Raw genomic sequence first — 14,799 nt, forward strand, 5'->3', positions numbered from 1 at the left:
TTTTTGTACAGTTCTTCTGTGTATTCTTGCCACCTCTTCTTAATATCTTCTGCTTCTGTTAGGTCCCTACCATTTCTGTCCTTTATCGAGCCCATCTTTGCATGAAATGATCCCTTGGTATCTCTAGTGTTCTTGAAGAGATCTCTAGTCTTCCCCATTCTATTGTTTTCTTTTTTTTTTTCCTTTAAAGAGACAGCTTTTATTTGAAGGATTTTTACACTGAAGAATTGAAAAAGTGGTAGGTTTTTGGAATTTACTGACCTGTACTGAAAAGGAACTGTTGACAAAGATTCACCAGAAATAATCTGAACAAGCAAGAAAATATAGTTAATACTACTGAAACCTACTAAAAAAGTTCCAGGACATACGGTTTCTCTGACATAACAATACCTCTAAGTGCTGTCATGGATACGAAACTGACTGCTTGCTACTTTTCTAAACACACAGTGGTATAGTTAACAATATTCAATCACTTCTGTTCTTTCCTGAATATATAAAAATTAAAATACCAATTAAAAAACTAATATATTCTTCTCTTTAAATGTTTCTTACAATTTCCATATTTTCAGTCAATAGTGGTGTGGTTTAAGAGATACTTCATTCACAAGTCAAACAACAATCTACCCAAAGGGAACTGATAGTCTTTAGGCTCATAGTGCAAATGAAGAGTTCGGGAATGCAGCAACTGACATTTCTAAAATACAAAACAGATCAAATTCTTAGGAGATACATGCAATAAGCTCTACTAAGCAGCTGGCCACAGAACAAGAACATCGGATCATGTCACTGGTGATTTCAATGGGACACCAGGTATTTCCAAACTCAACTCGAACTCTCACCTTAGGCTTTGTATTTTGCTTTTCCAGTTTCGCTAATGACACACACATGATTCAAGTCCCTGAAGTATTCATTATAGTCAAGGGCATATCCCACAACAAACTTGTCTGGAATTTCAAATCCAACAAAGTCTGGTCTATATCCAACACTTCGAGGGGTCCTTTTCACCAGCAAGCTAGCAACCTTGACCATCTTTGGTTTATGCTTCTTGACCAAGGAAAGCAAAGTTTGCATTGTCTTCCCAGTGTCAATTATGTCTTCAACAATCAAGACATTCTTTCCAGTTAAAGTTGAGAGATCATCTCCACCAATTACTTTTATCTCGCCTGTTGACTGGTCGTTACAGTAGCTCTTCAGTCTGATAAAATCTACAGTCATAGGAATGGATCTGTCACTATTTCTGTTCAGTGCTTTGATGTAATCCAACAGGTCGGCAAAGAACTTGTAGCCCCCCTTGAGCACACAGAGGGCCACGATGTGATGGCCACCCATCTCCTTCATTACATCTCGAGCCAGTCGTTCGGTCCTGTCCATAATTAGTCCATGAGGAATAAACACCTTCTCCAAATCCTCAGCATAATGATTGGGTATACAAAATAAATCTAGGTCATAACCTGGTTCATCATCCTTAATCAAAGAAGCTAAGTGATTCCTTAAAAACCCACGCTTGTGTAAGTCTGAGATTGTTATAATCAACTCATGAGGAGCCTTCATACTAGACACTCTAAGATTGCTTGAGTAGGACCACATATTGGTCATCTTGGTATGTCCAGTTCCACCACGCTGGGACTGCGGGCCGCCATAACGGAGTCGGCTGGTGCGCGGGCTGCAGGCAGTCTCTCTATTGTTTTCTTCTATTTCTTTGCATTGATCACTGAGGAAGGCTTTCTTATCTCTCCTGGTTATTCTTTGGAACTCTGCATTCAAATGGGTATATCTTTCCTTTTCTCCTTTGCTTTTCGCTTCTCTTCTTTTCACAGCTATTTGTAAGGCCTCCTCAGACAACCATTTTCCTTTTTTGCATTTCTTTTTCTTGGGGATGGTCTTGCACCCTGTCTCCTGTACAATGTCACGAACCTCCATCCTTAGTTCATCAGGCACTCTGTCTATCAGATCTAGTTCCTTAAATCTATTTCTCATTTCCACTGTATAATTGTAAGGGATTTGATTTAGGTCATACCTGAATGGTCTAGTGGTTTTACCTGCTTTCTTCAATTTAAGTCTAAATTTGGCAATAAAGAGTTCATGATCTGAGCCACAGTCAGCTCCTGGTCTTGTTTTTGCTGACTGTATAGAGCTTCTCCATCTTTGGCTGCAAAGAATATAATCAATCAGATTTCAGTGTTGACCAGCTGGTGATGTCCATGTGTAGAGTCTTTCTTGTGTTGTAGAGTTAGGAGCAGTTAAAGTAAAAACCTAAGAATGTTCAGGCCTGCTCACTGTTTTTTTTATCTTCTTTGTTCTCAGGAAAGGCAAAGAGAAAAACCCATTCTTCTTTTTTTCTTTTTCACTGCAACATCTGTTCAAAATGTGGTTTTGAAACACATGTATAAGTGCTCACTGTAGTGAAGTGTTGAGGGAAAAGTACCAGCCTACGCGTTTGAAGACTGAGGGTTTTATCCTGCTTCTGCCACTAGTTTACTGTGTGACCTTGAGTGTCTTATTTCCCGTTTCTGGGTCTCAATTTGCCCTTTTGAAAAGCAGTGGATTTGGATTAGCTGAGTGGGAAGATCTGTTCAGCTCTATCCCTCTGATTCCATGATTTCAGTTCACATAATTCCTGACTCATCCCCTAGTGCCCACAGACCCTTGTACATGGCCCCTTTTTGGAAGAAATGTTGATATGTATTAAATTTGAGTAGTGGATGCATCAGGGTGTATTATGTTATTTTGTCTACCTTTATATTATATGCATCAAGATGGCCTCTTTTATTTTTAGGTGCTCAATAAATGTTTTTTGGATTGGGATGAATTGAAACCTTGCATCACTCAGCCTGGTTGCAGATAAAGACCTACTTGATACTGAGAATAACTAACTGTGGTGTAATGACTTGTGATTCACAATGTGTTTTCACAGCAGGTCTCTTGTGACTCTTACCCTCACTCCTACCCTGGGAGGCAGTATTGTATTCAGCTCCATTACACTGAAGAAGCTGACCACTTATGTTTTCTTGCACACAATGAGCTGTGCCACACCTCCATGTCTTTTTTTTTAGCTTGAAGACTATGTAACTTTTCTAAGCCGTACAGGTCACAGGTGGCAGGTCCAATACTCAAACTTAGGCTTTAGAGTCAAAATCCTAATGCTCCTATTGTATCATCACCCAGTGTTGTTTTTGCAAAAGCTTGACATAGTTTCTCTTGGTATTTCCATCCTCAGTCATAATGTTGGTGAGAATTCTTTAGATTACAACAGCATAATGGTATGTGGTAACAACCCAAGTCAGGAGCTTAGATAGTAAAGGTTGATTTCCCACTCACATTATATGCCAGTTGCAAGTCAGCTGCAACTCTGTCCATGTCATGCAACTCTGAGATCCAATCTGGGAGGCCCAAGCCACACAAAGACATTCAAAGCTTCCACTGGCACTTGGAATACCCACATTCATTGTCCAAAGCAAGTTAACATGATGAAATCTGATGTTGATGGATGAAGGAGATACATTCCTCTCACAAGGAGGCACTGCAAGCCACTTGGCAGTGGGTGGGAATATAACATTTTCTACAGGGAGGACAGTGAACAGTCTGCCACCATCAATGAACATATGATGGACCCTGGTGACATAGAGGTGGATAGGTTCCCTGCCCTCAAGGTGCTCATTGATCAGGGAAACAAAATGGTAGAGAGATAAGCTCAACATCCTGTGCCTGTCCTTAGCTTGTTTGCTGTCATTCCTCACCCTTCTCCTGCTCTGTCTCTCTCTCTTGAAACTGCCCAAAGGCTGTGTTTCCCAGACTCCTTTGATAGCGGCTTTTGGCTCGGTTTAGCCAAGGAGAGACACAGGCAAGTAATTGGCATGTTGAAAAGGGGAAAAGCCTGCATGTGTGTCTCCCGTACCCCTTGGCTGGCTCCTCCAGGAGGGGCTGCTCTTCTCCAACTCTTGCTCCATGGTTTTAACTTCCTTTGGTCCCATTAATAGATCCCCCCATCCCACTGTTGATAATCTCTGGGTTTCTTCACTATTCTATTTGGCCTCTTAGTTCTTCTGTCATCCATTTAACCATTTCCCTCTGTTTACATGTTGAAAATACTTCGCATTTTCCTGAGGGAGTCTGACAGAAACAGTCATGTCAGGTGCCATGGGGGTCTAGGGGAAAGATACATTGTATGTCCTGAGTTCTGAGTGGTGGAGATGGGGTGGGAAGAGAAAGGAAAGGCTCTTTGGAATCAGGGATTCCACAGGTGAGTAGTAAAGAGGATCAGGAGTAAGAGCTAGAGAGTAGTAGCATGAGTAACAGCACCAAATAAGAAAGTGCTGTTTTTGGAGCATGGTGTGAGTCAGGGAGATGAGGCTGAGGAAGTGGGCAGAGGTTGAGCCATGCAGAATCTTGGGTGTTAACCTAATAAGGTGAAGGCTGGATACTGGATTAATTAGACATTTGTGAGCTCTAGTAACACAAATCTAGACAAACCTAAACAGTGTATAGAAAAGCAAAGGCATCACTTTGCCGACAAAGGTCTGTATAGTCAAAGCTGTGGCCTTTCCAGTAGTCACATATGGATGTGAGTTGGACTGAACGCTGAGGAATTGATGTTTTTGAACCATGGTGCTGGACAAGACTCTTGAGAGTCCTTTGGACACCAAGGAGATCAAGTCAGTCAATCCTAAAGGAAATCAACCCTGAATACTCATTGGAAGGACTGATGCTGAAGCTGAAGCTCCAGTACTTTGGCCTCCTGATGCGAAGAACTGACTCATTGGAAAAGACCCTGATGCTGGGAAGGACTGAAGGCAAAAGGAAAAGAGGGCGGCAGAGGATGAAATGTTTGCATAGCATCACCAGTTCAATGGACATGAACTTGGGCAAACTCTGGGACATGGGGAGAGACAGGGAGGCCTGGCATGCTGCAGTCCATGGGGTCATAAAGATTTGGACATGACTTAGCACACAAATCTAATTCAAAATAGCTCAAGTTATAAGGACAGTGACATAGCATAAGCAAAACAGAAGATAATTTTGTTGGAAATGAGATGGTTAAGAAATTAAGAGCCAGGGTATTGGGGTGGATTGTGCACCTGAAAGCCTAAGTTCCTGAGAGTGAGTTCATGCCTGGGTGGAAAGGAAGACAGTGAGTCACTTGCCAAAGTCATCAGTGACTAGAGGGGCTTGAGTTGTAGATTGATATAATACAAGATGGAGATGAGGAGGTACCAGAGCCGGCTAGAGAAGGGATTTGAATGTAAAAGTAGGGGAGAAATGTTCTGGGGCAGTGTCAGGGTGAGGAGAGGTGAGTTTAGTTCATTGCGAGTTTCTGAAAAGAATTCTGAGGTCACATTCAGAAACAAGGCAATGTGGCCAGAGCCAGTGGAGCTTGTGGGGCTGTGACAGCTGCCTTTGGACAGGATGGGTAAACAGGAGCATTTGGGGGGGTGGGGATTTTATCAGATTCAATTAAGAATTGGGCCCTGTTAAAGGCAGCAGAAATTCCATTGTTCTGAAGCCAATTAGAGGGAGGAAAGGACTGGGGGCTAGTCTGATTAATTGGTTGTCATCTTCCAGAGCTCTGCAGATTCTCAGCTCCTGAGACTCCTCACTAATGAACCTGAGGAAAAGGTTACCATCTTGGCCTACTAATGAAGAGCCTTCCAGTAGTCTGACAGTAATTGGTTGGAGGTGCATTTGAGGTTGTTCTGATAGCAAAAGAGACCCATGAGCTGGCTAGGGTGATGCACTGCTTACTTGAATCAGAGGTCTCCTACCTTGGGCACCTTTAAGAGGACAGTGATGACATCTCCTTGGCATGACATACACACTGTCTGTGTTTGGTTACTTATGGCCTCTTATCTCACCAATTTGAGCTTTCTGCTCTAATGATAACAAACTGCTATGGGCATTCTGGGATAATAAAGGCTGTTTTCTGCCCCCTTATATGTGTTTATGCTGTTTCCTGGGCCTAGTGTTCTATATGTGTGTGTGTGCTCACACTTACACTCATACTATGTGTCCTTTTTTTTTTTTTTAAGATTTATTTCTTTATTTTTGGCTGTGCTGGGTCTTCACTGCTGAACTGGGTCTGCAGTTCATTGTGGTGCGTGGGCTTCTCATTGCCGTGGCTTCTCTTTTTGCAGAGCACAGGCTCTAGAACACTGGCTCAGTAGTTATGGCCCATGGGCTTAGCTGCTCTGAGGCATGTGGAATCTTCCCAGACCAGGGTGAAACCCATGTCCCCTGCATTGGCAGGCGGACTATTAACCACTGGACCACCAGGGAAGCTCCCCTCCCCCCCACCACATAGCTTTAAGTAGCTGATATATGCTTAGGAATCAGCTTTTCCAAGAAGCTCTCCTTGGGCCCCAGGCTTAGATAGGTGCCTCCTGTGCTCCTGACAGTCCCCTCGCTACCTGCCTTTCCAACATTGTCTGTATATCTATCTTCCACACTAGAGTAGGAGGTCCTCAACAGTGGGAACTGCATTTGGTTCACATCAGTGTCCCCAGTGCCCAGCACAGGATTTGTCCTGCTTGTTGAGGTGAGTTCTCATGACCCTCACTATCCACAGCCCCCTAGCCACACCCTCCATGCTCATCCCTGTCCCCTTCATCCACCTGTCCATTCATTCAGTTAATACTCAGCAAGCCCTTACTCCTCTGGCTAGTGCTGGAGCTCGGATAAATGACATGATCATGATCCCTGCTTGGGGAGCTCCTTGTCAGATGGACTTCCACTGTGCAGAGTAAGCTGTGCTGTGGCAGAAGAAGCACAGAGGATGAAGAAGCCATATCTAAGCTCAGGCTTAAAGCATAAGTTCATTAGGTGAAGAGTTTTGTTTGATTCTGGCCTTAAAGTCTCCCCTCTCTACTAACTTTCGGACGCTTATTCCCCATCCCCTCCCCTTCCGTTCTCTCCCTCTGCTGCATTCCTGCACAGCCTCTCGTTTGCTTTACCTGGGTTATAATATGTTTGTCACTGTCCCAACTGAGAGCGAGCCAAGGGCGCATAAGCAATAAGAGCCCTGGCTTATGCTCTGTCCCTGAGCCTCAGTTTTCCTATCTGTAAATTACAAATGATAACCCTTGCCTTGCCCCACTCCCATCACAAAGTTGCTTTAAATTTGTATTTGTGAATCATTAAGGACTGTGCCCACGTGAGGGACTGACACTGATTGGTGTCTTTTCTCCATGATTAGATTTGGTCTTCTTTTGTCCCTGGCACTCACTGCAAGACATGGTACAAAGTCAATGTTCAGTAAAGACCTGGTTTGTTGATCGGCCCTGAACGATGAAGGAAAAAAAGAGGCTTTCCTCCAAAGGCCCTGGGAAATGATGGAGGGGCAGGGAAGCTAGGACTCAGATGGGCTGGGAAGATAAGAGAAAGGGAATTGCCATGGATTTCACATGCCAATCACTTCACATACTTTGATGCATTTAAACCTTATTCCCACTCTATGAAGTAGGTCATGTTTACCTATTCCACAAATGAAGAAACAGGCTGGGAGAAATTAGGCAACTTGCCTGAGGTCACACAGCTGGTAGCTGACAGAGACTGTTCAAATCCAGGCTTTCTGACTCCTGGGTTTCCTACCCACTGCCCTCTTGTGCAGTGAGCATGTCCTCCCCTCGGTGCCAATTCCTCATAAGGGATCAGTGCCCCTGGCCTTGACCTGTGTCCCCATCTTCATCCAAATTGATGATTTAAGCCTATTTACTTCTTTACCTATTTTCCCCTTTCCCAAGCAAGCAACATATACTGCCTGCTTCCCTAAACAGTATCACTTGTAACAAACCTGTCAAAGGCCAGAAAGTCAATTTTTATGATATTCATTAAGGACAGGCTACATGCTGAAGAGTCTCTAAAGCCAGCTGAGTTTCAACAGCCTGTGGATAACGAGCCAGCACCCACTTCCTTCTTTATCTCGTCCTCAATTAGCAGGCACTTCTATGGCTTGCCTTACTCAGGTTGGGAAGTGGACCCCAGAAGAGGCTGTCCACCAGAGGTGAGCTAATGTAATTGTGAATGCCTTCAGGCAGGGATGGCCTGGGGAAGAGGAGCCCTATTTGTGCCTGGGGGGCTTCAGCCCTCTCTGTGGACAATGAGATATTAGAAAGAGGGAGGAGGAAAAAGACTCCCCTCCTGTGTGTATGAGAGGATGATCAAAGAGGGAGAAAGTGGTGAAGTGGAGGTAAAAGGAGCAGATGAAAGAAGAGCAGAAAGAAGCTGTCATTGTAACAAGCAACTCTGTACAGCAATTTATCCATCGTCTGGCTCCATGCTCCCAACTGCTCTTGGCAGGAAGATGCTTTGATTATTCCTATTTGACAAATGAGGAGGCTCAGAGAGGTTAAGTGATTCAGAAAGATAAAGTGACTTGCCCAGATTCAGATACTGTGGTAGACAAGATAAAAAGCAAAGGAGGTCAAAGAGACTTGTAAAGTAGAAAAAAATATGAGCAGAAAGAAAGAAAAAAGGAAAGTGAAAGGGAGAAAGATGAAGAAATGAGAGGCAGGGCTGTGTATGGACATGGAAGCCAGCCAAACCCAGATCTAAACCCAATTTCCACTCACACAGTCACGTGACCTTGTGTGAGTTATGTAATCTCTTGGAGCCTTCATTTTTCTTTTACAAATTGGAGTTGATTATATTTACCTCAGAGGCTATTATGAGGATTAAGTAAGAATATTTGTAAAGCTCCTAGCATAGCATCTGGCATACAGTAGGTACTCAACAAATATTAATGATCCCAAGGAATATGAGGAATAGAAGAGAAAAAGAGCTAAAATGGGTAAAAGCAAAGAGGGAAGTTTTTGAAGAGAAATAAAAGATGGACTTGGAAGGAAGGGAAAGAGGAAGGTGGATGGACAAAAGAGGAGGAAATAGGCTGGTGCAGGGATGAAATAGAGAAAGCAGGTTCATGCGTCTAAGGACTGCCACCAACCTGGCTAGGACTCCTCAGTTGGGAAGCGGCCACTTTATCTGAATCAGGAGAACCTTTTTCTCATCTCCTGGGACAACCAGGTTCTGGTCATTATCACAGGAAGTATCTTTAAGGGTCTTAAGGCACAAAACATAAGAAAGTCTCACGCTTCAGATGCAGTTTTTCCTGGGCCATCCGTCAGGATCTTGTGAGGCAGGAGAGATCCAGAGTAATTCCTGGGAATTGAGGGAGGAGAAAGCCCTCAGAGGGGAGATAAGCAGTGTGTCTGTGGGTAGAAAGAGCAAATGAAGCTTTACTTATTTGATGAAGATCTTGGGGTGCCTCCCAGAGTCTAGACTAGAGCTGGCCAGGCTGCGGTAAGCAGGGGGCCAGGGGAAAGAGGAGCAAAAGCCCTGGTCAAAAAGGACAAGCTTAGCCTTCTTATACTGATGACCTTGGGCAGGTCAGCTTTTTTCTCAGAGCCACAGAGTGGGTGTTAGTGAAATGGAGAGGGTCTGTCTGGACCCTCCATCCCCCAGAGGTGACATGAGGACCAAATGAAATAAGGCATTCAATCAATGCTTTGAAAATGGAAGTGTTGTATATACATAGTCACGTAGTCACTCTCAAAAAAATCTAATTATTACTCCCACACTGTCTCACCCTATCAGGTATAGGAGTGTATACTTTACCTGCATTCTCTTGTTTAATCCTTGAAATAAATCTATGAGATAGGTAAGATTATCCCAATTTACCAACCAGGGAATTGATTCATAAAAAAATAGGTGACTTGCTGGGGATTACACAGCTAGTTAATGATAGAGCCAGGAACAATCTGACTCAGGATCCCGGGTCACTGAACCATCTCCTTCAAGCCGAAACCTTGAAGCAGCAAGGCCTCCTTGCTTCAAAGCCTGAGCACTGGCTATATTAATGCAGAGTGTTCTATCAAGGGGGCATGAAAGGGAAGGGAAAAATCCTTACTGCTATCTCTCTTCTCTCTCTTTTTAAAAATTTTATTGGAGTATAGTTGCTTTACAATAATGTGTTAGTTTACACTGTACAGCAAAGTGAATCAGCTGTACATATACATGTAATCAGGCTTCCTTGGTGGCTCAGCCAGTAAAGAATCTGCCTGCTATGCAGGAGACCCAGGTTCGATCCCTGGGTCAGGAAGATCCCCTGGAGAAGAGAATGGCTACCCATTCCAGTATTCTTGCCTGGAGAATCTCAGGGATGGAAGAGCCGTGGGCTATAGTCCATGAGGTTGCCAAGAGTCAGACATGACTGAGTGACTAACACACACATACATGTAGCTCCTCTTTTTCGGATTGCCTTCCCATCTAGGTCACCAGAGCATTCAGTAGAGTTCTCTGTGCTATACAGTAGCTATTCATTAGTTATCTATTTTACACATAATATATATCAATCCCAATCTCTCTTCTGTCTTCAGGGTTTGACTTCTTTGAAGCCAGTGCCAAGGAGAACATCAGCGTGAGGCAGGCCTTCGAGCGCCTGGTGGATGCCATTTGCGACAAGATGTCTGATACTCTGGACACAGACCCCTCCTTGCTGGGCACCTCCAAGAACACCCGTCTCTCAGACACCCCGCCTCTGCTGCAGCAGAACTGCTCGTGCTAGGCCAGGCCCACCGTCCCGATCTCCTTTCATTGTGGCCCTACCCCCACTCTGCTTCCCTGTTACACTCTGTCCACCCCAAGCTGAGTTGCTGCTGTCCCTTGCCTGCAGTGGAGGTGGAAGCATGGCCCTGGGGTTCTCTACGGGTGGCCCCACTCACAGACACTCAGCACTAGACTAACTAGGTTACAATGTGGGCGGAGATTCGTTTGACAAAAGTTGACTCCACTTTACGAAGGCAATTCACTACAGGGACTTGGAAAAGCAAGTCTCCTCTCTGCCTTTAAAATAAGATTCTCTCCCTTGACCAAAATTTGACACACCCTTGCACACTTTTCAGGGCCTGGCTAACTGTGTAAAGTGAGACACACTTGCATAGCTAATCTTGAAAAAAAAAAACAAAAACACTCCTTACATAGCCTGCTTGTTTCATATCAGGCTCCCTGTGGGGCTTCCTCTCACCACTAGACAAGCCTTGTTTCTCAAAGCCCTCGTCTGTTACCACCAGAGGGCTTGGGCAGTTGCTGTGGTGACAGGCCAGAGCTAATCTCCAGAGAGCTCAGCCTCTCTAAATGATGCTGAAAGAGCAAAGGCTGAGTCAGGAAACACACTTAAAAGAAAGAGATTGTCCGCTGCAAAATGTCAAAGGTTCCTGCTATATGGAAGAGCAAATGCATAAGCTCGAGGAAGACAAAAAGAGAAACACAGGCAAAATCAAGAAATGGGTCACAAATGTCTGATTTTGCTGCTTTCCAGTGGGTTCTCCACTGTGAGAACTCCATGACATTGGTCGTTGGTTCTTAGGCTCCCAGAATCTAAAAAATTTACAGTTGGTGGGATCCCAAATTTTACCAAGTCTCACTAGTCAATTCCAATCTTTATATCTCTGACAAGTGGCTGTCAAGCCTCACAGCCAATCTCTTCTAAAGCATACTTCCTAGGCAGGGATGGGAGCTCAGTTTCCACACTATCTTTGGGTAGCTCATATCAGAAAGTTTTCCTTGCTTTAAGCTGAAATCTGCCTGCTGGAAATTCTTCCTCTTCCAATCCCATTTGTAGCATCTCTGTTTTCAGAGACTTCACAGTCTCTGCTCCCTCTTCCATGTGACCCCCTTAGATGATTTGAGAACAGATACCATGACCCCTGGAATCTGCCCTTTCTTTAAGTCAATAGTTCTCATCCCATTTGCCATTCTTCTTAGGGTCCTCTCCCCATCCTGCCTTTTCTTCCAACCCGTATTTCTATCACTCTTGAGTAGTCCAGCTGAGAAATCTGATTCAAAGCAGAATAAATCTTAAGTGGGCACAACCCTGAAAAAAAAAATGGGAAAAGTGAACTCAGAGGCCCCTCATTCTCCTGAGAGTGAAACTTTGGTTTCTACCCAAGAGCTGATGTGAAACTACTACTTCATTAAACACCTGAAGAAAACAAAACCAGAAAACCCCTCTGGTACTGGAAATGAACCTAATGCATTAGCTCATGGTTCTAGCTTGTTTGGACACGTTTGATTTGTAACTGAAACAATGATGTGGAGCTAGCAATGATTCCTGAAAATCTTTCATCCAGCCCTGGCCTGAATCTCCAGTTTTCTTCTGTACTAAGATGCTGCTTCAGAATTCAATGGAGGAGGTGGGAGAGTCTCTCCCAAATTTTCCTTCCATTCTGAACACAGTTTATTGTCCTAGGAAAGTGCATTAAAGAACCCTTCAGGTTCAACTCTGTGGAGAGGTTGCCTTCTGTGACACAGTGCAGAGGATAGCACTTTGAACTTGGAATCAGGAGACTCAGGCTCTGCCCTGAAATCAGGAGACTTAAAAACTCTGTCCTGTGATTCTGGACCAGTTCCTCCCCATCAGTGAGTCTTGATTTCCCACTTATAAAATGAGGGAAGACATTTGGGAAATCTTTTCAGTCTTTTCTGGCACTAGTAACTCTGACAGCCTAATTTTCACCTTCAATATTTCAGTTGATCTGCAAAATAAACCCAAGAGATGAGGATTATCACCCCAATATCACTGTATCCAACACTGATATAAGTAAGCAAGTGATGCTTACTCAATACTAGGTGTTGCTCCAAGCACTTAATGTGTATTAACTCATTTATCTTTCCAACATCTTTGTGAGGGAGGCACTATAATCCATCTTGTTTAAAGACAAGGAAATTAAGGAACAGATAGGTTTTCTAGCTTGTCTAAGGTCACCTAATGAGTAAATGGTAGAGCTGGGGTTCAAATCCAGAAAGTAGGCTCCAAAGTCTGTGCTCCTCACCACATTCTGTAGTACATTTTTATAGATAAACTGTGATCGGAAGAAGTTAAGAGACTTGGCCAAGATCACACAACTAGCAAGGGTTAGAGCCACAGTAGAACTCAGCCCCAAGGCCATCAGATTCCAAGTCCACTGAAGAAAAGACATATCTCTAATTCGTTAATAAATTGTTCAACTACTCAGACTAATCTGAGGTGATAGCTGTCTAACACTTCTGGGAAGGAGTCTTTGAGGAAGCCCAGGTCCCATGGGCCTGAGCAAAAACTGCTCAGTGTTTCTGAGGCTTAAGTGCTGGTGTTCCTTGTATTTGCCTCTGTCAGGCAATTTTTATCAAGCTCCGAAGCAGTGTGGTGAGTAGCCTGCCTGTGTCAGCAGTGGGTCATCTTGGGAGGTGTAACTTGATAAAATTCTCTGACTTAGGAAGAATGTGGTCCCTTCCCAGGGCAGTGTTTCTGGATGTGCCTTTTACACTATAAATTCCTATACAGGTCAGGAATAATTATTATTTTTCTGGGCAGTCACACCCTTCTACCCTGGTATTAGGATTTCAGACCAAGCTCCTCAGGACCCCTGGGTTTGTTAGTACATGTATCCAAATCCTTTCTCTCCTACTGAGTATCCAGGCAAAAATTGAATTTTTCACCTAAAGATTGTCAAAATCCTGAAAACTCAGGAGCCAATTCAAGGGAACAAGCATCTTCACAATAGACAGAATCAACAGTTAAATGTAATAGTGGCAAACTCTTCTACCAGGCAACAGACAGATCTGCTTGTTAGATGGCAATTCCTCAACTCTGCTCTGTGACCTCATTTCTGCAGAGTGAAGGCAGCAGCTTCCAGCTGATTGTGGTGAATGTTCATCAATCATGGTAATAGTGCAATTAGGTTCAAGCTGCATAATATGTGTTATGGCAACTTGTCCCAGTTTTCATTTCGCTTAACATTCCAAATAAAAGGAGATTAAAAAAAACCTCTTGACCTCTAAAAATGCAAAAGTCGGCCAAAAGTGCAATACAGTATTGTAGCTATTTACAGGATCTGGTTTAAATGCATGTGTATCTGTAAATACAAAGTGATTGGTGACAATACTGTCTTCTCAGTCTGTAGCATTATTAACTTCTAGGCGGAGCAATGCAGTAGATTGTACTGAATGGTCACAGACTCATTAAATATTGTATCTGGAAGGGAGTTTAGAGGAAATCTTGTCTGGGCTCCTCTTGGTACAAAAAGGAAGGTGGAGGCCCAGGGAGGGGGAGGAAATTTCTTAAGGCCACTCTGAGTGAATTTGTGATGGAGCCAGGACTAGGTCTTGGATCACCTCTAGGAAGAAATTCACTTCTGTATCTTCTATAGGTCTGGCACTATTAAACACTGAATAAATATACATGAAAACAAATGGTCCCTGCTTGCAGGTACCTATAGTCTAATGGAGGTGCTTTTTTTTTGAAATATCATTATCCCCAATTTGACAGGCAAGGAAACATAGCCTTGAGAAAGTTAACATGCCAAAGTCATTCATTTACTAATTGAACCCACCTCTGACTCTTGCTCTTTCAGTTTTCCTCTTCAGATTGTGTATTTGGGATATTGGTAGTAACAGATTTCCAAGGATTGTTAGAGTTAACAGCCTCACTTGGGGCATTTGTTTCACAATTTCTTTGTGACTGCAGCCTTATAATGTCCACAGAATGATATGAGCATTCTCCAGACATGACTTTCCCAGTTATACCACCTGCTCTTGCCCCAAGCTCCTTGCTTATGTATAAAGTTTCTTAAAGTGTCTTGAGTAATGTTTATTTAAGTTTGTTTGCCAACCATTTGGTGTAAGTAGAAGGAATTACAGCGGCGAGTGTCCTGGGATTTCATTGATTTCAGATTCCCCATCCCAAACCTACACTTGATTACCTGCTACTGCTGAAGAATCAAGCAACAGCCTGTGACTGGGAGTGGCTGTGAGAGGCAGGTCCATTGGATGCAAATA

The 14,799-nt window shown here is 43.6% G+C and overlaps 2 protein-coding genes across 2 annotated transcripts in view; one reads left to right on the top strand and one right to left on the bottom strand.

Moving 5' to 3' along the window:
• The window catches only part of RAB3B (RAB3B, member RAS oncogene family), a 75,776-nt gene extending 61,394 nt beyond the window's left edge, over positions 1–14,382 (top strand). The window contains exon 5 of the mRNA XM_043877055.1: positions 10,365–14,382. Within this exon, the coding sequence (XP_043732990.1) occupies positions 10,365–10,552 (188 nt within the window). The 3' untranslated portion in view covers positions 10,553–14,382. The remainder of the gene's footprint in view (positions 1–10,364) is intronic.
• Positions 720–1,611, bottom strand: LOC122677178 (hypoxanthine-guanine phosphoribosyltransferase-like). The gene has a single exon (XM_043877054.1). It carries the CDS (start codon positions 1,594–1,596, stop codon positions 841–843), a length of 756 nt encoding a protein of 251 aa, XP_043732989.1. The 5' UTR covers positions 1,597–1,611; the 3' UTR covers positions 720–840.
• Positions 14,383–14,799: the final 417 nt, after the last annotated feature.

Source organism: Cervus elaphus, chromosome 20 (genome assembly GCF_910594005.1).
Source record: "Cervus elaphus chromosome 20, mCerEla1.1, whole genome shotgun sequence".
Classification (NCBI taxonomy): Eukaryota; Metazoa; Chordata; class Mammalia; order Artiodactyla; family Cervidae; genus Cervus; species Cervus elaphus.

What these genes read in the sequence shown, in the direction of transcription:
- LOC122677178 (XM_043877054.1), bottom strand. Translation starts at nt 1,596, where the DNA reads ATGACCAATATGTGGTCCTACTCAAGCAATCTTAGAGTGTCTAGTATG.